Source organism: Podarcis liolepis (assembly GCF_965112155.1).
Source record: "Podarcis liolepis genome assembly, chromosome: 8".
NCBI lineage: Eukaryota > Metazoa > Chordata > Lepidosauria > Squamata > Lacertidae > Podarcis > Podarcis liolepis.
In genome coordinates, this window is record NC_139560.1 from 1,319,122 (window position 1) to 1,343,137 (window position 24,016).

The 24,016-nt window shown below is 47.5% G+C and overlaps 2 protein-coding genes across 2 annotated transcripts in view; one reads left to right on the forward strand and one right to left on the reverse strand.

Moving 5' to 3' along the window:
• Nucleotides 1-22,109, reverse strand: part of LOC310713199 (fucolectin-like) — a 42,027-nt gene extending 19,918 nt beyond the window's left edge. Inside the window, exon 1 of the mRNA XM_083517071.1 lies at nucleotides 22,090-22,109. The gene's annotated coding sequence lies outside the window, so the exon portion shown is untranslated. The remainder of the gene's footprint in view (nucleotides 1-22,089) is intronic.
• LOC310713698 (uncharacterized protein) lies at nucleotides 4,525-8,786 on the forward strand (the record flags this gene model as incomplete). Its single annotated transcript, XM_083518127.1, has 5 exons — nucleotides 4,525-4,645; nucleotides 4,732-4,786; nucleotides 4,866-5,102; nucleotides 5,194-5,356; nucleotides 8,655-8,786. 5 exons carry the CDS (start codon nucleotides 4,525-4,527, stop codon nucleotides 8,784-8,786), a joined length of 708 nt encoding a protein of 235 aa, XP_083374253.1.
• Nucleotides 22,110-24,016: the final 1,907 nt, after the last annotated feature.

Genomic DNA, 24,016 nt, shown 5'->3' on the forward strand with positions numbered 1-24,016 from the left:
CCTAATCCTAACCCTAATCTTTAAACCCTTAACCCTTAGCCCCTAATCCCTAATCCCTAACCCCTATGCCTAACCCCCTAAGCCTAAGCCTAACCCTAATCCTAGCCCTGATGCTTAAACCCTTAACCCTTAACCCTTAACCCCTAACCCCTAAAGCTGGTTTCCTGAACTTGCTCTCATACCTTCCACCCACCACCAATGGGCCGGAGCAAGAGCCTGTTTCAAAGCACTTTGCAAATTTGAAGTAATTAAGCCTCATTAGCTCAAGGACAGTCATTACCAATCACCTATAACTCTTCAAGCCATTGTGTCACTTTGACAGCCATGAGGCAATAAAAAACCATTAAAGGTAAATAATATGAACCAAATGCAGCCAGGGTACGTCTTGTGTGGGTTTCTCTGTTTTCCTTGCCTCTGCCAGGTGGCTGGAGGCATCACTCACCTGTTCCACACTTGGATGTCATGCTACCATCAAAGAGAAACTGCAGCATAGCTAAGTGGCAAGTGTGGTTAGCACACAGTGGTGAGTTGACCAGTAATTTAAAACCTTCACTGTCTTCTAACAATAAATCAGCATATTTCAACCATTTACTCTCCATAGATTTATGCAATTCTTAATGAAATATGTATTTCATGTACAATGCGTGCACAGTTTTGAATAATGTCATGTAACCTTGTGCCATAAACTAAGCATTCCTGACTCTCTACAAAAATCTGTTCCTACATTTTGGCAGTAGGATGGTGCGGTCTCATCTTGTTATGAGCATTTGTATGCTTTCACAAGCAAATCCCATGTGAAGGCCACAAAATGATTGTGTGAATGTGAATGCAAAAAAGAAAGGTTATGTGATGCAACTTTGCTGTATAATGCTGCATGTGTGTGAAAGGTAATGTACTTAGCTCTGGGTAGCAAAGAATGGAGAGATTTACAAATGTGTGTGAGAGAGAAGTAGTCCAGAGATGTCCTCCTATTACGCTGCAATGGATTGTAATGGATTGCTTTGAAGTCATTTCAGCACCAGGTGGGGGTGGGAATTCACCCTAAGTCCCCCCCCCCCCAGTCCCGTCCTGTATTTTGCAGGAGCAGAGGTGGCAACCCTGGTTGTATCTTGTTGTGCGGTTTTGCTTTTCATGCTGCATTTCTCTTCTTCGCTGTCATAGTATCTCATGAAATAAAGATTGAAAAAGCTATTGCAATTCCAGGCTGCATCAAAAGAAATCTAGTGTCCCAATTAAGGGAAGTCATAAAGGTAAAGGTAAAGGTACCCCTGCCCGTACGGGCCAGTCGTGTCCGACTCTAGGGTTGCGTGCTCATCTCGCTCTAGAGGCCATGAGCCGGTACCGTCCAAAGAAACTTTCGGGTCATGTGGCCAGCATGACGAAGCTGCAGCTGGTGAGCCAGCACCAGCGCAGCACACGGAAACGCCGTTTACCTTCCCGCTATAAAGCGGTAACTATTTATCTACTTGCAATTAGGGGGGCTTTCGAACTGCTAGGTGGGCAGGAGCTGGGACCAAATGACGGGAGCTCACCCTGTCGCGGGGATTCAAACCGCCGACCATACGATCGGCAGGTCCTAGGCACCAGTGGCGTAGCGTGGGTTGTCAGCACCCGGGGCAAGGCAAGTAATTTGCGCCCCCTAACCCGTGGATTTGCGCCCCCTAACCCGTGGATTTGCGCCCCCTAACCCTAACCCCCAGATGTTGCGCCCGGTGTGGCCGGCCCCCCCTGCACCCCCCATGCTAAGCCACTGCTAGGCACTGAGGTTTTACCCACAGCGCCACCCGCGTCCCTTAAGGGAAGTCATAGCACCACTCTATTCAGCCTTGGCCAGAGCCTACCTGGAGCCCTTTGTCCAGTTCTGGGCACCACAGTTTGAGAGGATAAGGACAAGCTGGAAGGTGTGCCAAGAAGGGCGACTAAGAAGCTGAAGAGCTGGAAATCAAGTCTTGTGATGAACTGTTGAAACGATCGGATATGTTTAGCTTGGAGAAGAGACACGGAGGGGTGACATGAGAGTCTTATTCAAAGGCCTGCAGGCCTGTCCCGTGGAGGAAACTTGTTTTATGTTGCTCCAGAGGGGAGAACTCGAACCAGTGGATTCAGATGACAAGAAAGGAGATTTCAATTAAACCTTAGGAAGAATTTTCTGGTGAATGGAGTCGCTTGAAAGCATAATGGACTCCTTCCTTTGGGACTTCAAAGAATTGGGTCTGTGCAAACTACAGTAGTACCTCTGGTTACGTACTTAATTCGCAAGATCACAGTTATTTCATCCAAGATCACATTACTGTAGTTGAATATGGAAAGTGAAATTACTACATGCAGCCTCTGGGAGAGATCATCAGGGGGTTTGGGCTGGGTGCTCATCAGTATGCGGATGATACCCAGCTCTACCTCTCTTTCAAATCGGAACCAGTGAACATGGTGAAGGTCCTGTGTGAGTGTCTGGAGGTGGTTGGAGGATGGATGGCAGCTAACAGATTGAGGTTGAATCCTGACAAGACAGAAGTACTGTTTTGGGGGGACAGGGGGCAGGCGGGTGTGGAGGACTCCCTGGTCCTGAATGGGGTAACTGTGCCCCTGAAGGACCAGGTGCGCAGCCTGTTGTCATTTTGGACTCACAGCTGTCCATGGAGGTACAGGTACATTCTGTGTCCAGGGCAGTTGTCCACCAGCTCCATCTGGTACGCAGGATGAGATGAGACCCTATCTGCCCACAGACTGCCTCGCCATAGTAGTGCATGCTCTGGTTATCTCCCGCTTGGACTACTGCAATGCGCTCTACGTTGGGCTACCTTTGAAGGTGACCCGGAAACTGCAATTAATCCAGAATGCGGCAGCTAGACTGGTGACTGGGAGCGGCCACCGAGACCACATAACAACGGTCTTGAAAGACCGACATTGGCTCCCAGTACGTTTCTGAGCCCAATTCAAAGTGTTGGCGCTGACCATGAAAGCTCTAAATGGCCTCGGTCCAGTATACCTGAAGGAGCGTCTCCACCCCCATCGTTCTGCCTGGACACTGAGGTCCAGTGCCAAGGGCCTTCTGGCAGTTCCCTCACTGCAAGAAGCCAAGTTACAGGGAAACAGGCAGAGGGCCTTCTCGGTAGTGGCACCCGTCCTGTGGAACGTCCTCCCATCAGATGTCAAAGAGAACAACAACTACCAGACTTTTAGAAGACATCTGAAGGCAGCCCTGTTTAGGGAAGCTTTTAATGTTTAACAGATTATTGCATTTTAATATTTTGTTGGTAGCTGCCCAGAGTGGCTGAGGAAACCCAGACGGGTGAGGTATAAATAAAAATAATTATAATTATAATTACTATTGTTATTAGAGAGCCCACATGGCAAGGGCTTGAGGCATAGCACAGCAGGGCAGGAGGTGCCAGAGGTCCTCTTGGTTCTGGCTAGGGCTGTCTGGCGTTCCCTACATTCTCTGTATCCTTCCACAACTGTGGTGCAAAATATGAAACTTCCCTTCTCCCAACATTGTGGTCCTACTGTAAAACTCCCTCCCCATATCAACTTTTTTTAAAAAAAAAATACCCCAAACCACTCACACCACCACACACTTAATGTCATGTGCAGTTAGGTCCTCAGAATGTTGAATTCCAAAAATATTTCTAGACTCTTTTTCCTTTTCGCTGTATTGTATTTATGTATTACATGCATGTCTTCCAAGGATCTCGACGTGGTCGTCCTCCTCCCCACCACAACCCTGTGAGGAGGGCTAGGTTGAGACCCTCCTGGCCCCAGGTCAAGGGATGGTGTAAAGTTGCCCCAACGATGGGAGGGGGGGAGTGGTGTGTTGGGGGGGGGAGCAGGGGGTAGATCAGGATCTACTGAGTGATTCGTGGTAGATCTCCTAGGACTTGTTGGTTTCTTTGTTTCATAACATTTATATATCGCTTGGTTTTTGAAGAAAACAACTTGCAGCGCTTTTTGTGGTCCCGGATTGTTTAACAAGAGCTTTCAAATTAAGCTATTGGAACAAATGAAGGCTGGTTTTTGGCGGGGAGGGGGAAACCAGGAATAGCTCTCTGCGTGTGAGAAACAGGAGCTTGTTTCTAGGACTGAAAAGAAATACTTGGCCTCAGAGACTGCTGCAGGTGTCTCCTGCTTGCCTCTCAAGGATCTCTCGACCCCTTTTTCTGAGCTTGATCTAAAGTAAAAAGCAACAACACACCTTTCCCTGCCTGGCTGATCTTAGCAATATGCGCTTTACGCATCAGCCTGACGCCAGTCCGTCTCCTGCGTGGCCCTCATCCACCGACCGGGGCGTCTCGAGGGGCTTTTCAGACGGATACCGTACACCCCCTGCGTGTTTGATTTGGGGTGGGGACCTGCGAGGCCATGAAATGGGGTGGGGGCGGTCGGATTTAGAAGCCTCCGGCCTCTCCCGCGTGGCGAAAAGAGTCGGGGCGTCCACCCGGGTTCTTTGGTCGTCTGAACTTTGGCAGTCCCGTGTCGTCTTCCCACTTGCCGCGTGCTCCAGCAGAAGGCTCCCTCGGTCCACGTAGGATGGCGGGGGAAGAGAGGGCTAACGGTGGAGGCATAAATGCTTCTGGATGGCAGCGGCTGATGGAGGAAGACGCTCTTGCTCTCGGATCCCGCGTGCGTGTTTTCTGCCAGAGGCACCTGGGTGACAACGTGAAAACACGAGGCTGCACGGATCCTGCCGTCTCTTCTGATGCTGCTCTGTTCCTCTAACTCGGCTCTCCCCCGCAGTACCGGCTCTTTCGGCCGCCAAGGCAGGAGCTGAGCTCTGTCCGCCCTCGCTGAGGTGGCTTTGGCTTCTTGCGCCGTCGGTGGCTTCTTTGGCTCCTTGCGCCATCGGTGGCTTTGGCCTCTCCGCCGCGCAGCCGACCTCTCCGGCAGCCCCGGGGCGAGAAGATAAGCGGGGGCGGGCGGAGGAGGGCAGCGCGGGCCGCTATAAAAGCGGCGGCCTCTGCAGGGCTCCCAGCTTCGCCACCTCCCGCCACCCATCGAGCAGGTCGACCCTCGCCTGCTGCCAACGTGGTGTTGACTGCTAGAGAGCGCATAGTGATTCAGTTCGGGGTCCCCTCGAGCGACGATAAGGGCGGCGAAGCGCTGGACAGGTAGGCTGGACGGGGCGGCCAAGGGAGAGAAGCCCAGTCTGGTTCCTCCCGTCCGGTCCCTTTTCCTGACGGCCCCCTTCCCTCCCCGCAGGCTTTTCCAGGTCTACATGGAGTTCAAGATCTACCGGTCCTTCCAGCCCTTCGACCCTATCCCCGGCTCCAACGACAGCGCCATCATGAACATGGACAACACCCGCATGGATCCCAGCGATCTGCACGCCTCCAACCTCCGCGTGGACCCCTTGAACTTCAAGGCAAGCGCGCCGACGGGGCGGAGGAGGGCCAGGAGGGCGCGCCTTGGGTCTTCCCTTGAGCCTCCTCCCCCGAACGACGCCCCCAACCTCACCTCCGTCTCTCTCTCTCTCTCTCTCTCTCTCTCTCTCTCTCTCTCTCTCTCTCTCTCTCTCTCCTTTCCAGTTTCTGCCTAGGCGCGTGCACGTGCCACTGGCTTCCAGTCCTCTAACATTTCCACCTTTTTAAAGCTGCTATTTGCTGCCCTGATGCACCTGGGAATAAGCATCCTTTTATTGGGGGGGGGGGGAGTATTATCGGATGCTTTCAAAGTGAACACAACAAATTGATCGTGCCCGGAAGAGCCCGGCCGCTGCCTACTAAAAGTTTTCTCTCAAAATACGAATCAAATAAGGAAAGAGCTAAGAAAGGGCGCCGGGGCGACCGCCGCCTGCTCAGACGGGCCCCCGAAGCCCAGCCCTGTCCCGGGACGGAGGCGGGCCTCTTCGCCGCTGCCTCGGCATGGGGGCGCCCGCCCTCCCAGCCGTGGGCCCAGGACTCCGCCCTCGAGGGGCACCCCAAGTGGGGAAGGACAGACGCCCTGCAGCGCCCCTCCTGCCCCCGCCGAGCCCTTGACATGGAGCAGCATGACTCCTTCGGTGGGCGAGAGGGCCGCCCGTCCTTCTCGCCAGAGCTGCTCCAGAGCACTCTGCACATGCTCACGTGCACCCGCCCTACTGCTCAGAGGCACTCCCGCCTTGGCTCCGCATGGACCCGTCCGCACAAACGACCCTTCCCTGGAAAGCCTTTGGGGCTGACGCTTGTGGGGCGGGGAGTTGCGGGGTGCGCCTGTCTCCGGCTCTTGTGCTTTGACGGGGCCAAGGTCTCACGTCCCAGGGACCCACACACACGTGTCATCTTTAATGGCGTTATGCAACCCTCCTCTGGCGCTTAGGCGCAAAACACCGAAGGAGAGCAGCGCAGGGTACCGAGCCGCGGGGACGCAAAATAAGGATAATGATTATGTATTGAATTTATATGCCGCCCTATACCCAGAGGTCTCAGGGCGGTTCACAGAAATGATCAGCATAAAAACCTCAATGTATATAATCAAAATTGAAACAACCCAATAATGACCTCCCCAAATCAGAATGAATGAATGTATGAATGAAGTTTTTGTAATGTAATTTTAAGCGAGCCTATTGAGAAGATCCGTAAAAAAGCGGCCGTACCAAGAGGAATTATTGCGAAAATAATACAGTGGTACCTCGGGTTACATACGCTTTAGGTTACAGACTCCGCTAACCCAGAAATAGTATCTCGGGTTAAGAACTTTGCTTCAGGATGAGAACAGAAATCGCGCGACGGCGACGGGAGGCCCCATTAGCTATAGTGGTGCTTCACGTTAAGAACAGTTTCAGGTTAAGAACGGACCTCCAGAACGACTTAAGTACGTAACCAGAGGTAGCTATATATTTAGGGAACACTGAGCTACTCCGCAAGCGGGTTGTGAGGACTACCAGGAGTAGGCATGTGGCGGCCCAGGCAGAGCGCAGTTCAAGGACTCTGGAGTGCCTGTTTGGGGGTAGAGAGGAATGTGGGGGGGCAGCTGTAAGCCTCCCCTGGTCTTGCATGGGGGGCGCCGCCGGCATCCCAGCAACGGTGACGGGGGTGGGCGCCGCTGGACGGCTTCCATGGGCCGCGCCAAAGAGGCTAGCGAGCCTCGCCCAGGCAGCCCCCTGGAGCCTCCTTGCCAGGGAGCCGCCGAGTTCAGCGTCTGGGGAGGGAGAGAGAGGATGGAGTCCGGCGCGTCGAGGAACGGAGAGAGAAGGCAGCTGTCCTTGGGGGCGTCGGCGAGGAAAGACGGATGTCAGAACATCAGAAAGGCAACAGTGGCCAACCGGATGCCCGTAGGAAACCAGCAGGCAGGATCCGAGCGACACTCTCCTGTCCTGTGGTTTCCCGTAACGTATTCAGAAGCATGGCTGCCTCTGACTGTGGAGGGCAGAGCCGTGGCTGATAGCCCTCGATAGACCTCCTCCTCCTCCTCCTCGATGATTTTATACGATCTTTTTGTCAAGCCGTCCAGGCTGGCGCCCATCGCCTGCTTCCTGTGGCAGCGAGAAGCAGGAATAAAACTTTCCTCTTTCCACTTTCTCCAGGCCGTGCTTAACAATCTAAACTTCCCCCAAGTCTCGTTTTATTCGCCTTTTCTCTAAACCAGCCTCAAACACGCAACTTTCCCCCACAGGGCCGTCGCTCCGGCGCCTTGATCATTTTGTGGCCCTTTCCTGAACCTTTTCCAGCTCTACAATATCCTGAGGTCGCCCCGTAGATTTGAATAATGGCATTATGAGATGGGCAGCTACTTTATTGTCAATTCCTTTCCTAATGATCCTTAGCGCGGAGGTTGCCTTTTCCACAACTGCCGCGCACGCAGGGCGCATCTTCATCCGTATCTCTGCTAGGGCCACAAAGCCGCGATGCTGCCAGTCTCTGCCAGTTCAGACTCCATAAACATAGGCGACATTAAGACTTTTCGCCCTCGTGTATTGTAGACACTTGTCCACAATGAATTGTCATTCTGCCGCCCATTCGCTCCGTTTGGAGAGGTCTTTCTGTAGAGCTCCATTGTAACCCGTTGGTTACAATGACCCTAACCAGTTTAGTGCCTCCAGCAAACGTGGCCACTTCGCCGCTCTTCTATAACTCTAGGGTCGTTTAGAAAGCACAGGTCCCGATCCTTGGGGGACTCCACTTTCTACATCTCTCCATTGGCGGCCGGGTCCATTTCTCCCTGCTTCCTGAAACTTAGCCAACTCCTGATCCGGAAGAGGACCTCTCTGCTCTTAGAATCATGGAATTGAAGAGTTGGAAGGGACCTCAGATGTCATCTGTTCCAACCCCCTGCGATGCAGGAACCGCAGGGAAAACAACTCCTCTTATTCCTTCACTGCTAAGTTTACTCGGGAGTAGTTGGTGAGGTGCTTTGTCGAAAGGCTCTTGAAAGACCGCGGACGCTTTGAGAGCGGGGCCTGTTACTCGTTTTCAGCGTCAGGTAGGTAGCTGTGGTGGTCTGACGCAGTACCTCTGCAAAAGAAATAAAAAATTAAAAAAGAGTCCAGTAGCACCTTTGTTGTTGTTGTTTAGTCGTTATAGTCGTGTCCGCCTCTTCGTGACCCCCTGGACCAGAGCACGCCAGGCACTCCTGTCTTCCACTGCCTCCCGCACCTTGGGAGTAGCACCTCGGAGACCAACTAAGTTTGTTCTTGGTATGAGCTTTCGTTTGCATCTAACGCTCCCCCTCTGCCTCTCCCACAGCCGCTGAGCCACTGCAACCTGGTGTCCACCGCCGCCAACCACCCAGGGCTCCTCACGACCCGCAACGTCATCGAGGAATTGGACATGTTCCTGTACCGCATCGGTGTCATGCTGGTCTCCAGGGACCGTTAGGCCCCACGAAGCCCGCGCCCGCCACAGAGGAGCCTCCTCGACGCCGCCCCGCGACCCCCAAACACCCCAATAAACCTGCTCTTGACTCGCCCTGATCTCTCGAGTCTTCTTGCGCTCAAATTGGAGGCGGGCGGGAAGGAGAGAGAGGGACCCCGGGGGCCTGGACGCAGGGCCCTCTTTAGCATAAGCGGTGCCTGTGGGAATGTTCTGGGGTGCAGGAGAGGATATATTGTGGGATTATATCCTTATCCAACTTGTGCTAACAAGTTCCCAAAATATCAGCAGAGTTTATAGACATTCCCCTTTAAGTTCGCAACGGTAACGTGTGCACAGGTTCACTAGAACCTCTATAATAATTACTCTGGTAATTTTCCCTTTGCTCCCTCTTAAAATACAAGACACAACACAGTCTTTATAAAAGTATAAAAGAGTTTACTCACGTTCTGTTCACAATATGATCCCAGAAGGCAGACAGCTTAAAAAGGTTACATACATTTAGAATCTATCTTGTAGCAAGATAGTCCTTATCTCCTCTCTTGGCTGGGAGCCAAGAGAGCATCCTTAGATGTTTCCTCATTGAAGAAAAATGGCAGAGAGAGAGAGATGGCTGCCTGCCCTGTGCTTTTATCATTTACCTGCACAGGTGAGGCCACACCCACCTCTGGTCACATGCGGAGGAAGTCCGTCCCCAGGAAGTTTACCTGCTTGCTGGACAGACATCCCTCCCCATGTTCTAACATGTACACTCTAGGAATGTTGTCATTGACTGCTCCTGTGTTTACATCCCACAGTGCCGGGGTGCAAAAATCCGCCCAGCGGGGGGGGGGCATTTAGTTCTGCTACCCAGACAGCTCCAAAGGAGAAGCAGTGAGGAGGAAGGAGCCCATGGGCTGAGGGATCGGCCAGAACTTTTTGCCAGACTCTCCAGGACGAGTGTGGAAGGTCAGGGGAGCGCGGCCGGCGGCCGTCGTTTTCCCTGCTCCCGGATGGAGGCGAGGGAAAAAGAGCGCGTGGGAAGAGGGAAAGGAGCGGGGGAATGGAACGTTTCCTCCCCAGAACTAAACAGTTGGCTTGAAGGAAAAAGCGAGTTTGGCGAGCCTGGCGCTTGCCCTCCCGCTCGGCCTTCCTGCCTGACCTGGGCTGCCAGCTCTCTTCCAGTTCTTGAGCTGGAGGGAGAGGCAAATATTTCATCTTCTCTGCTAGATCAACTTAAAAGCCAGTTATGTCAGTGTCAACCTTGGGTGTTTTCACAGCTGAGGTTTTTCTTCTTTTGAACTGTTTTACAACCTGCTTTTCAGCTTCAAAACAAGCTCCTCAATGGGAGAAACAAAAAAGTTAACAGCTGCTTATACAAAAATGAATTAAAATAAAAATCATGATGGCAATCAATGAACAGAACATTGACCACAAACTGCCATCGAAAAATGTTACAAAAAAAGAGACTCCACATGGACCCCTCCTGATGGACGCAATACCACGCTAGATCTGTACTAAAATATCCACCTGATGAAGTTAAACAACAGATCAACAAAACCAGACTGATAACTTGCTGCAAGACAGACCCAAAAGAGAAAATAACAGAACACCACTAGTAATCTCATACAGCTAAAACAGTTCAATGCATCATCAGAGATCTACAACCTCTCCTGGACAATGACAGTTCTCTTTCTCAAGCTCTGGGAGGAAGACCTTTCATTGCCTACAGACAGCCACCCAATCTTAAACAACTCCTCACCCATGTTAAGCAACAAGGCTTGACATGCACACTGGTACCAGAGCCTGCAATAAACCCAGATGCCAACTTGGCTGCCACATACACCTAGATAACACCATCACTGGACCAAACGACATCAAACATACCATCTCAGGCCTTCTAACATTGTGTATGCCATCAAATGCCAGCAGTCCCCTTCAGCTCTCTATATTGGATAAACAGGTCAAACCCTACCTACACCAAAGCATAAAGGTAAAGGGACCCCTGACATTTAAGTTCAGTCACGAACGACTCTGGGGTTGCGGTGCTCATATCGCTTTAAAGGCCGAGGGAGCTGGTGTTTGTCCGCTTCTGCAGAAAGTTTTTCCGGGTCACGTGGCCAACATGACTAAATTGCTTCTGTTGGAACCAGAGCAGCCCATGGAAACACCATTTATCTTCCCGCCGTAGTGGTACCTATTTACTTACTTGCACTTTGTGCTTTTGAACTGCTAGGTTGACAGGAGCTGGGACTGAACAATGGGAGCTCACCCCGTCACGGGCATTCAAACCGCCGACCTTTCGATCAGCAAGCCCAAGCGGCACAATGGTTTAACCCACAGCGCACATAAATGGACATAAATCTGACACCAGGAATCAGTAGGAGAACACTTCCATCTCCCCGGACAGTCAATACAAGATCTCAAAGCAGCTGTATTATTGCAAAAGAATTTCAGAAACAGATTTGAAAGAGAAGTTGTTGAATTACAACTTATTGTTGTTCTTTAGTCATTTAGTCGTGTCCGACTCTTCATGAGCACATGGGCCAAAATTATGGAGAAAATTGGATTCTTGTCTCATTACACATGCTAAAGCTATTTTTGGTCATCTGCAAACTATCCCTTGCTTTTTCCTGTAGGACTAATTGCAGTCGTTAACAGTTGTCAACAGGTTTGCCATACCCATTGATCTAGATCAGGGTTCAGCAACATTTTTCAGCATACCCATTGATCTAGATCAGGGTTCAGCAACATTTTTCAGCCGTGGCCGGTCCACCGTCCCTGGGTTATTTGTGGGGCTTAGGAATTCGTTCATTTCCTCCCACCACACCACACCTGAAGTGCCTTTTCCAGTTGTCAATAATGCCCTGTAAAAAACCCCAACCATTAAAGGTAAATAATATGAACCAAATGCAGCCAGGGTACGTCTTGTTTGCGTTTCTCTGTCAGTGCCCACTTTTGTGCCTGCCAGGTTGCTGTGGGCATCACTCACCTGTTCCACACTTGGATGTCACGCTACCATCAAAGAGAAACTGCAGCATAGCTAAGTGGCAGGTGTGGTTAGCACACAGTGGTGAGTTGACCAAAACTGAGCGAAGGAGCATCTCTCCCCTCCTGTGGTTTCTGCGAAGAGACGGTGAGAGCAGACCAGGGGCTCATCTCGTCCAGCATCCTCTTCTCACAGTGGCCGACCAGATGCCTAACCCTGACCCTAACCCTAATCCTTAAACCCTAACCCTTAACCCCTAACCCCTAACCCCAACCCCTCTAACCGCTAATCCCTATCCCCCCTTTTTAAAATAATCTTTGTTGCTTTTAAAACTTACAAAAAAAGAAGAAAGAAGAAAATAGGTGAAAGAAAAAGACAAAATAGAGCAGAGAAGAAAAAAAATGGAAAAAAGAGAAAGAAAAAACAATACAATACAATAAACAATACAAAACACAACCTTAACACACTAAACTAAACAAAGCAAAACAACAACAATTTAAAAACATATATCATACCATTTCATTACTCTATCTTTCATTCCCTTATTTCATCGACCTCCTCTCTCTCTCTTTTTAAAAAAATAATATTTATTAAACTTTTTCAGACAATAGAGAGTTACAAAATTATAGATAGAAAATAAAAAAACATAACAATGATAAAAGACAAAACATACAAAAATACGAAGACAAAATACATAAAAAGTAAAGAAGAAAGTTAAAAAAAAATCAATATTTTCATGTCTTATATTTCATTTACCTATTTCCTGACCTCCTCACACACACCCTTTCCGTATTCCAATTCACATAGTTAGTTCATCAAATCCTTACCCTCTATCATTTATCTTTACTTATTATCTTAACCTATTATAACTATATATTTCCAACCATTGTCAATCCACATTTACATATTCTTGTTCATCTTTTTACCAATACCGCTTATTTTCAGTCCAACATCGCTTCAACATTCATTAATTTTACAGTATTTCTGCAGGTAGTCTTTAAATTTCTTCCAGTCTTCTTCCACCACCTCTTCTCCCTGATCTTGGATTCTTCCAGTCATTTCTGCCAATTCCATGTAGTCCATCACCTTCATCTGCCATTCTTCCAGTGTGGGTAAATCTTGTGTCTTCCAATACTTTGCAATCAATATTCTTGCTGCTGTTGTTGTCCTTCTTTGGCACCAATTGGCCGACAATGCCCAGGAGAAAGGCCTCTGGTTTCTTCAGAAAGGTATATTTAAATACCTTTTTCATTTCATTATAGATCATTTCCCAGAAAGCCTTAATCTTTGGGCACGTCTACCAAAGGTGAAAGAATGTACCTTCAGTTTCTTTACATTTCCAACATTTATTATCGGGCAAATGATAGATTTTTGCAAGCTTGACTGGGGTCATGTACCACCTATAAATCATTTTCATAATATTCTCTCTTAAGGCATTACATGCCGTAAATTTCATCCCGGTGGTCCACAACTGTTCCCAGTCAGCAAACATAATGTTATGTCCAACATCTTGTGCCCATTTAATCATAGCAGATCTCACCGTTTCATCCTGAGTATTCCATTTCAACAGCAAGTTATACATCTTTGACAAAATCTTAGTTTTGGGTTCTAACAGTTCTGTTTCCAACTTTGATTTTTCCACCTGGAAGCCAATTTTTTAATCCAAATTGTATACCTCTCTTATCTGGTAATAATGAAGCCAATCTCGCACTCTGTCTTTTAGTTTCTCAAAACTCTGCAATTTCAATTTGTCTCCTTCTTTCATCGACCTCCTCTCACCTCCCTTTTTGTATTCCACTTCTATTACTTGTTTCAGCAATTCCTTTCCATCTTTCTCTATTTTTATCATTATGAATATCTTAACATATTTTCTACCTTATTTTCCATTAATACTGAAATACTTATTTATACCTAACTCCTTATAACATTTCTGCTAAAGCCATAAAATTTCATTCCAACAATTTTCTAACACTCATTAAATTTACAATATCTCTATATATAAACTTCAAACTTTCCCAATCTTTTACCACCATCTCTTCTCCCTGGTCTCGGATTCTGCCAGTCATTTCCGTCCATTCCATATAGTTCATCAACCTGGAGATCTTCTGTCCGAGGCTCTTAAATCTTTTCCAAGTCCCTTCTGCAGTTTTCCTTCATATTCTTTGATGCTGAGGGTGCTGAAGCGCAGATCTTGGGGGGCCCCCGACCCAACCATGCCCCCATTCCCTCTCGACAGACCAACCAACTCTCCACAGCTAAAACCAATGTCCATACAATATCTCAAATCATGTTTCCAGGCTCCCCCAGATCTAAAGGCCCCCACAACTCCAATCCCCTCCTGACCCAGATTCAGGACCCAAAGGTCAGTAAATCTCTGCATGAAAGAGTAGTGGCATACAAAAACAATCTAACATCCTTTTTGGGCAATTCCAGACCTATTATTCCAAGTAGAAAAGCTCCTGGTTTTTTAATAAATGTATTTTTCAACATTTTCTTCAACTCATTATAAATCTTTTCCCAGAAGTCTTCCACCTTGGGACACGTCCACCACATATGATAAAAGGTACCTTCTTTTTCTTTGCATTTCCAACATAAATTATCATCTGTCTGATAAATCTTTGCTAACTTTACAGGGGTTAAGTACCATCTATACATCATTTTCATAATATTTTATTTTAATACAGTGGATGCAGTGAACTTAACCCCTTTCTTCCACAACCTGTAGCCCTGTTTAGGGGAGCTTTTAATGTTTAACAGATTATTGCATGTTTAACAGATTATTGCATATTTAATATTTTGTTGGTAGCTGCCCAGAGTGGCTGAGGAAACCCAGTCAGATGGGTGAGGTATAAACAAAAATAATTACTGTATAAGTATAATCATTATAATTATAATTATATGGTCCTCTTGGTTCTGGCTAGGGCTGCCTGGCGTTCCCTACATTCTCTGTATCCTTCCACAACTGTGGTGCAAAAGATGAAACTTCTCTTCTCCCAACATTGTGGTCCTACTGTAAAACTCCCTCCCCATATCAACTGTTTTTTTTAAAAAAAAACAAACCCAAACCACTCACAACACCACACACTTAATGTCATGTGCAGTTAGGTCCTCAGAATGTTGAATTCCAAAAATATTTCTAGACTCTTTTTCCTTTTCGCTGTATTGTATTTATTTGTTACATGCATGTCTTCCAAGGATCTCGACGTGGTCGTCCTCTCCACCACAACCCTGTGAGGAGGACCAGGTTGAGACCCTCCTGGCACCAGGTCAAGGGATGGCGTAAAGTTGTCCTGACGATGGGAGGGGGGAAGTGGTGTGTTGGGGGCAGCAGGGGGTAGATCAGGATCTACTGAGTGATTCGTGGTTAGATCTCCTAGGACTTGTTGGTTTCTTTGTTTCATAACATTTATATACCGCTTGGTTTTAGAAAAAAACAACTTGCAGCGCTTTTTGTGGTCCCGGATTGTTTAACAAGAGTTTTCAAATTCAGCTATTGGAACAGATGAAGGCTGGTTTTTGGCGGGGAGGGGGAAACCAGGAATCGCTCTCTGCGTGTGAGAAACAGGAGCTTGTTTCTAGGACTGAAAAGAAATACTTGGCCTCAGAGACTGCTGCAGGTGTCTCCTGCTTGCCTCTCAAGGATCTCTCGACCCCTTTTTCTGAGCTTGATCTTAGCAATATGTCGGTTCATCTCCTGCGTGGCCCTCATCCACCGACTGGGGCGTCTCGAGAGGCTTTTCAGACGGATACCGTAACCCCCTGCGTGTTTGATTTGGGCTGGGGACCTGCGAGACCATGAAATGGGGTGGGGGCGGTCAAATTTAGGAGCCTCTATAGCCGCGCGTCACCTCCCCAGCTGGGAGAGCGCGTGCTGGGCTAAAGAAGCCATAACCCCGCGACCCTCTCCCAGCTGGAGAGGTGACACGCGGCTATGGCAGGAGCCTCTCTGCTGCGCCTTTCCGCTGCTCCCTAACCTGCTCTTTGGGGCTGGTGGTGGGCTTCCCCCCGCCAGCCCCAAAGAGCAGGTCGAAAGGAACCTGAAGCCTGGAGAGCGAGAGGGGTCAGTGCACACCGACCCCTCTTGCTCTCCAGGCTTCCAAGGTAGCCGCCTGAACGCACCTTAAACGGCACCTTGTTTTAGAGCGGGAAAACAAGAGGGGGAAAGTTCTCCCCCTCTCTGTGCAGCGCCTCCTGCCGCTTCACTGAAGGGGCGCTGGGCAGAGAGGGGGAGAATTTTTTTCCCTTGTTCTCCCCCCTCTAAAACAAAGTACGTCCTATTGTCCCGTGCATCCTATGGTGCGAAAAATACGATATATAAAATTTGTATATAATTTTTGTAAACAGGTTGGAAATTATAGTAAGTCCTGTAATGCTGTAATGTAATATGACAACGTTTACTGATATGATATAAGAATGTTAACAAATAAATAAAATGCAAATTCAAAAAAAAGGGGGGGGAGAAAATTTCCCCCTGGGTGGTCATTTCGTCCTTGGAATCCCAGACATGTCTGGGGAAAACCAATCCTATGGCAACCCTATCTACCTCACCCCAATGAACGACAACGGTGGGGTGCAGCCACTTCATAATGTTGCTCGCAGAGGGAATTTCCGCATCTTCATCCTCGTAGAGCAGAATTTGATATGCAGACAGGACTCGCAGCTCCAGAAGGGGCCGTTCAGCCTGCTCTCTGGCACAGGCAAAATCACAGACCCTCTTGGATCAGAAGGCCTGATGAACAAACGGGAGAGACAGAGCCTACTCAAAGTATTTTTATTGGAGAGTGGGCGATACAATCTGCTCTGCCCTCTCCCAAAAGCACGTGGCTGGCGATTCCTAACACTTAGCACCCGACTTTGTCCCATAGACCTCCAGCTCACACAGAGTCAGGGCAGCTTTGCGTCCAGGGAGATGCACGCTTACGTAGCGGCCCTTGAGCTGTTGGCAGAAGATGGTACTGATGGAACCACGTGTAGGGTCTGTGATGTTTCCACAGCTGCAGAGAGAAAAAGGAAGTCAGCCGGGGTGGAAGCCATTCAAAATAACTCTGTCTGCACACGTACAGTCATACCTCGGGTCACAGACACTTCAGGTTGTGTTTTTTTGGGTTGCGGACCGCTGAAACCTGGAAGTACCAGAACGGGTTGCCTCTGGGTTTCGGAGGCTGTGCAGGCGCGGAAGTGCTAAATTGCGTGTTGTGCATGCGCAGAAGACCAAATCACAACCTGCGCATGTGCAGACACGCAGATGCAGGTTGCAAATGCTGCAGGTTGCGAATGTGCATCCTGCACGGATCACGTTCGCAACCCGAGTGTCCACTGCATGTGACAATGCTGCAAGGAACCCAATAGCGCAGGTGTCAGGGACTCATACTATCTAGACTGGACCAGGCAAGTAGGGACAGAACTCACGGAGAGTATCCTCCACGAACTGGTCCAATCCTCATTTGAAACCATCCATGTTGGTGGAACTCACTATTTCCTGTGGGGGGGGCGGGACTTCCATACCTCAATTTGCAGTGCAAATGTCAGCTAAAAGCTTCTGTCTGCCGCCTTTTAAGAGCAGGCGGAGAACTAGCACAGATCTTAGTGCTGTGAGGCCACAGCTGTCAGAATGGAGACGTGTCATGTTCATACCAAAGAGCAGGCAGGGACATCTCTCTGATCTGTTAAGCACCAGCCTTTTAAAGTCAGCCAGCAAAACAGCCTCCCTTGGCGCCAGTAATAGCACAAAGCACCATATCACTGAGACTGGATGTGAGCTTGTCTCTGATCTTAGTACTGGGACACTTAGACTGGAGATGAGTGAATGAACTGCTATTATTTTAAGCCACAGGCACCACAACTGAAATATAGCACTACTGGAGACAACAGACTTTTGCACCCAGTATCATCTGACATGACGTGATTGATATATGGATGTGGTTGTCCCAAAATGATCTGTAGGAGTAGACATCTGCTTCTCTCTGATGTTAGTGCTGTGAGGCTTCCATGCTAAGATCAGAGATAAGCCTCTGCTTGCTGCCTCTTAAAGGCTGGGTGAAGTCTTATCTCCAATCTTAGAGCTGTGGTCCCACAGCGCTAAGATTGGGCATAAGAGGAAAAGCTACTTGGTTCTTGAAAGCTGACTGTCAAAGAGCAGGCAGAGGCTAGTCTCCAATCTTAGTGCTAAAAACCACAGTGCTCAGACTGGATATAAGCCTATCTCTGATCTTGGTGCTGTTGTGCTTAGTGCTTCTCTTAATTAACCCTGATCTGAACATAATTCTTAAATTTGATGCTTGATGTCATATGACCCATGCATGGTTTACCCCAAATGTTAAGGCAAGCGCTGCTTGATGACAAGCCCACAGACCCAACTACTGTATGTTAAGGTAGCTAACCTGCAGTCCTCTTGATAGTAGTCCCATCAGCCAACATGATCAATACTCAGGGATGATGGGAGTTGTAGTTCAACAACATCTACAGGGCCAAGAGGAAAGTGGGAAGGCCACCATTGGGGGAGACCAGAGAGGAGGAGGTTGCAGGACTCAAAGTAGGAAGTCAACAGATTGTGGAAAATCTTTTGTCATGAGTTTATAAGAGAAGAGACATCATCTCACAACAAACTAAAAATGTGGTGCAGGAGAAAGGATGGAGAACAGTCAAAGAGAAAGTCATAGCTTCATGCTTGATGAAGAAGGCAGGAGTGTCAGGGAAGAGGGAGAGGGAAAGAAGAGGGAGGGGATGAAAGATGAGAAGTTCAGTCTTGGACTTATTGAATTTGAGATACCAGTGAAGCATCCAAGTGGAGAAGTCAGAGAGGCCGTTCCACCCAGGAGTAGGAATTATCCCTTGCCATGCCACACAGAAGCAGGTCTTGAAATATGGGCTGGATCCACTTCCCCCTGCTCCCCCCACCCTGATTGGGAATAGAACAAAGGAGCTACAAGTTAACGAATCTGCAGGCATCTTGAGAGCGTCTCCTGGGATGCCTTGGCTGAAGGACGAGTGGGGAGGGGAGAGGCAACGGGAACTTACAGGGGGTTCGACTTGCCATGGTCAGCAATGGAATTTCCCACATGGATCTCGACTCCCTGGAGGCTCTCGCACCAGCAGTGCAGACAGACTTTTAGCAGCACGGCGGTGATGGCATACTGCTCCCCCAAGTCTACATGCCACCATGGCTCTTTCTCAAACTTGGTGAGGGTGCAGGAGGCATGAGCGAAGTCCCCGTCACAATTCCCGTCTACGGCTTTGCTTGCTGATGGAACAAGTGGATGGGAGATGATGGAGGACTGGCAGGCTGGGCGGCCGCTGGCCAAGTTGCGGACTGGAGTCACAGCATGGTGGAAAGACGATGGGAAGAGAAATATCAAGTTAAGAAGAGACCTGCAGCCGCTGGATCTGGCCAGAGGGGCCCATGTTCACCCAGTGGCTACCCAGATGCTTCTATGTTTCTTTCATATTATCAGTAGGTTAACAGCAGCAACAATAAATTGAGAATGAATCTCATTCTGTTTGTTTGTTTTACAAAATTGCATTTGACTGTAATAAAACCTCCAAGTGGTTTGCAGAAACACAACACAACACCCACTTAACTAATCAATAATCAATTTCACATTCCCTCCCTCCTGTTCTTCTCATCTTGATGCACGACAGACTCAAGCTGCTCCCTGACTTCAGTCACACTCCAGAAAATTGTGGGGATGTGGGCTGCCCACTATGGTTATTACACTTGTGTCAAAGGGCACGGGGGGGGGGGTATTGTGACTCTGCTGGGCCCTCATCCACTCTTTCCCTTGGCTCAGGGACAATAATCACTTCCCCGGTGAGCAGTTCTCAGGTCCAGAAGTTGGGGACTTTACCAGCTCTGAATGGGGTTGTGAACTCTCTGAAGAATGAGATGTGGAGTTCTTTTGGAGCTCCTAGAATCATGGAATCATAGAACCCTAGAGTTGGAAGAGACCACAAGGGCCATCGAGTCCAACCCCCTGCCAAGCAGGAAACGCCATCAGAGCACTCCTGACATATGGTTGTCAAGCCTCTGCTTAAAGACCTCCAAAGTAGGAGACTCCACCACACTCATTGGCAGCAAATTCCACTGTCGAACAGCTCTTACTGTCAGGAAGTTCTTCCTAATGTTTAGGTGGAATCTTCTTTCTTGTAGTTTGGATCCATTGCTCCGTGTCCGCTTCTCTGGAGCAGCAGAAAACAACCTTTCTCCCTCCTCTATGTGACATCCTTTTATATATTTGAACATGGCTATCATATCACCCCTTAACCTCCTCTTCTCCAGGCTAAACATGCCCAGCTCCCTTAGCTGTTCCTCATAAGGCATCGTTTCCAGGCCTTTGACCATTTTGGTTGCCCTCCTCTGGACACGTTCCAGTTTGTCAGTGTCCTTCTTGAATTGTGGTGCCCAGAACTGGACACAGTATTCCAGGTGAGGTCTGACCAGAGCAGAATACAGTGGCACTATTACTTCCCTTGATCTAGATGCTATACTCCTAGATCCATCTTTTTCACTGGAGCCTCAGATGACCTCTGTGGTGAGAGGAGAATCAGTGATACGGTCTCCCTCGAGAGGTTGTGGACTCTCCTTCCTTGGAGGTTTTCAAGCAGAGGTTGGATGGTCATCTGCCATGGATGCTTTAGCTGAGGTTCCTGCCCCTCCAACTCTACAGTTATATGATTCTAAGCACTCATTATCCCCTTAGGCTGATACGCCAACTGTGTCCTTTCTTGGACAGGGACAGCTTGGCCACTGTGATTCATGTGGGGCTTCCCTTGCAATTGGTCCAGAAATTGCATGTGTCCAGGGTTTGGTTCACCCTTCAGGCTTTGCAATGGATTATGGGGAAATGCAACACCCCTATCCACTGAATAAGATGGCGCCTTTGTTTTCACTGTCACAAAGCTTTTTGGCCACTGGTTTGGGGAGGAATAAGAATGCACTTGGAAAAACCAGAAAAAGAAGGAACATTTTATCATATGTGGTGGGAATGTAAAAAAGTAAAGAACTTCTGGGAAATGATATATAATGAGATGAAAAAGATGTTGAAATATACATTTTTTAAAAAACCAGAAGCATTTTTACTTGGTATTATAGGTCAGGACATTAATAGGCAAGATGTTAAATTGTGTCTATGCAACAACTGCAGCAAGAGTATTGTTAGCCCAGAAATGGAAACAAGAAGAAATTCTGATGAAAGAAGAATGGCAGACGAAATTAATGGACTATGCAGAAATGGACAAAATGACGGGAAGGATTCAAAACCTGCGGGACCAGAGATTTACAGAAGATTGGAAGAAGTATATGAATTATTTGAAGAGCAACTGTAACCAACAAATTACGCTAGTAGGACTGCAAGAAGTTTTGTAAGGAGGACTATACGGAGTGTTACAAAGTAAGAAAAGATAGAGATATTGGTTATGAGTTTGAAATGTAATGGGGAAGATAATACTAAGAGATTAGATTGGAAAATTTTCAGACAGGATTGATGGAAGTCAATTGAATAAAATGTAAAAGTATGTTTAATTACTGTTGAAAATGATATGTTAAAAAACTAATAAAAAAATATATATATAAAAAAAAGGGGGGGGGAGAAGAGTGCACTTGGAAAAACCACTTGGCTTTGCTCCCAGACTGGCCACCCTTTCCCCCCTCCCTTCCCCCAGGTCTTACCAATGCCTTGCAGGCCAGGCCTGCAGCTCTGGGCCTCCCCATGCCCTGCCAGGAACATCAGAGCCAGCAGGCAAGTCCAGGTGAGCAGCATCCTGCAAGGGAGGGAGATGGCCGCAAGTGGGAGACCAGGCTGGACAAGGGGGGGGGGGGAATCATGTTCAGATGGAGGAAAGTCTATCTATTGGGCTGCAGGAATTGACGGAATTTGCAGAACATGGCAGCCAAAATAAGGATCAGGGACGAAAAACAGATAATGAGTGAGTGGGAAAATACGATAGTAAAATCAATCTACAAGTAGGGGTAATTCTATAATCCACAACGATGGATCAGAAGGGGATAAATTAACAGATATGCAGCAAAATTAGGTATATTATGAATTCCATGGAATGCTGTGCTGGGAAGTCTGTACAGAAACAATGTATGATGGGAAAACAGAAAAATGAATAATAATAATAATAATAATAATAATAATAATAATAATAATAATAATAAACCCGGATTGATGAAAGGCCATGCAGCCGTGAGAATGCCCTTCTTTAAACTGATGGAGATCCCTAATGAACTTTTAATAGAGTTTTGAAAATTAAAAATATAGTTTCAGGTATTCTAATTCCAGATCTGGGGGGGGGGGGGTTCTAGGCTTCAGAGATCACATCCCATGGTTTTTCTCAGCTTACCTTGGCTCTCTTTCTTGGGATCAGCAGCAGTGTCTGCTGCCTTTCTTGGTGGGTTGCAACCACAGATTCTCCTCCCAAATCTGGGACCTCCCTGCTTCCAGAGGAGTCCTGCACCTCCAGGTTTTATCCCCTTTGCAAAGGGCAGCTCTTGCCTGGCTTAGAAGAACCCAGCCAATTGGGAAGATGTTGACACTAGGATGTAGAGAATCAAGATCAGCTCTTGACATTTCTCATCTGAGTGGGCTTCTGTGGTTTCTGACTCTCTCCCAAGAGGAAATAAAGGGCACCTCTTTGGCAGGAGATGATTTTATAAGAAGTTATCCTCATTCCATTTATCCCATTTAGAGAACAGACGGTGCCAAACTGAGTACTGATACTAGCAGTTCCTAACCACATCTGCAGTGGTTCCTAACCTTTAGGAGGGAGAATGAGCTGTTTTGAATTCATACCACCCTGGGATAGATATATGTTCCAAAATACAGTAAAGGTTCACTATCTATGCCAGCATTCGATTGACGTTGGAGAGAAATTGAGTTGAGAAATAAGATTAAGGGTACAGACTGATATGGGAATGTATTAGATAAAATGTAAAGAAATATACAATAATAAGAGAACATTCATTTGTAAAAAAGGAATATACAAGGGATTGACAGGAAGTCCGTAGTGTTGGTACATATATGATTTTGGAATAGCTTTTTGTTTTTGTTTTTTCCTTTTTTCCTTTTTCTTTCTTTAGGTATATAAACTTTGTATATAAAGTTTGTATACATTTATACTTCGTATACATGTTGGAAATTAACGTTATTATTTACATTGAAATTAACATTGTCATATTACATTACAGAATTTTTTATAATATGACAATGTGTGCATATGTAACATAAGAACGCTAATAAATAAATAAAATGGGGGGGGAGCTTATACCCAGAACTAAGGTGCTACTGGACAATTTTTTATTTATTTCAGCTGCGTCAGACCAACATGGCTACCTACCTGTGGGAATTTAGAAACAGTTTTTGTGATGTCATAAGCAATTGCCAGCCAGAGCCTGCTTCATAGTTATATATACATCTGCTTGTGTTTAATTGCATTGAGTTTCGATTAATAAAAGCAGATTTTACAGCAGACAAATATAAACAAGCTCCTCTCTTTCTTTTTTGGCATCTGTGCAAACTCTCATCCAATTATTTATTCATGGTGAGATGTCAGATTCAAGTTGAAAATGCAAATGGCAACACTTACCTGGCCCCTCTGGGAAAGAGGTGGGAGCTCTGCACCTCCCCCCCCCCCCGGTTAGCACCCTGTGTGGCAGAACCACTTGCGCTGCTCTAAGACCTCTGGACAGATATAGTTCCCAGGTTTGATGTATCACTTACTGTGCTTTTTAAGCGGCAATGCAAAACATGCAGTTTGTTCTCCAAAACAGTGCAAAACAAATGCAGAAATTGGGCACTGCTTGGAGCCAGTCGCACAATGTAGGATTTTGAGTGCAGTTAACAGTGGCATGAACTAGGGATTAGTATCATTTTGGGAGTGGGGTTTGTGGTGCGGAAGGATTTGAAATTATTGCAAAAGTTTGGCACCAGTTTGCAGTGAACCGGACAATGTTGGGTTTGGGGCAGATACCTATGGAATATCAATTGCTCAGTTTGTGGGAGGTGCAAAATACAGGTTTGGGGTACAAAATGACACAAAACAGGCACAAAACATTGGCGTCAGTTTGGAGGGAATCCAAAATTTCAGGGTTACATATTAATGAAGCTTATACAGATAGCTGATCTCTAACATAAGACTTCTGACTTTGTGCAATAGATTCCACCTCGCCCAAGGTCAAGAACTCTGCCTGTTGAGGGATGTGGAGTCTCTTAGAGCAGCCCTAGAGCCATTTCCAGTATAAGGTAGTGATGGATCCAAGGCTGGTGTTTGT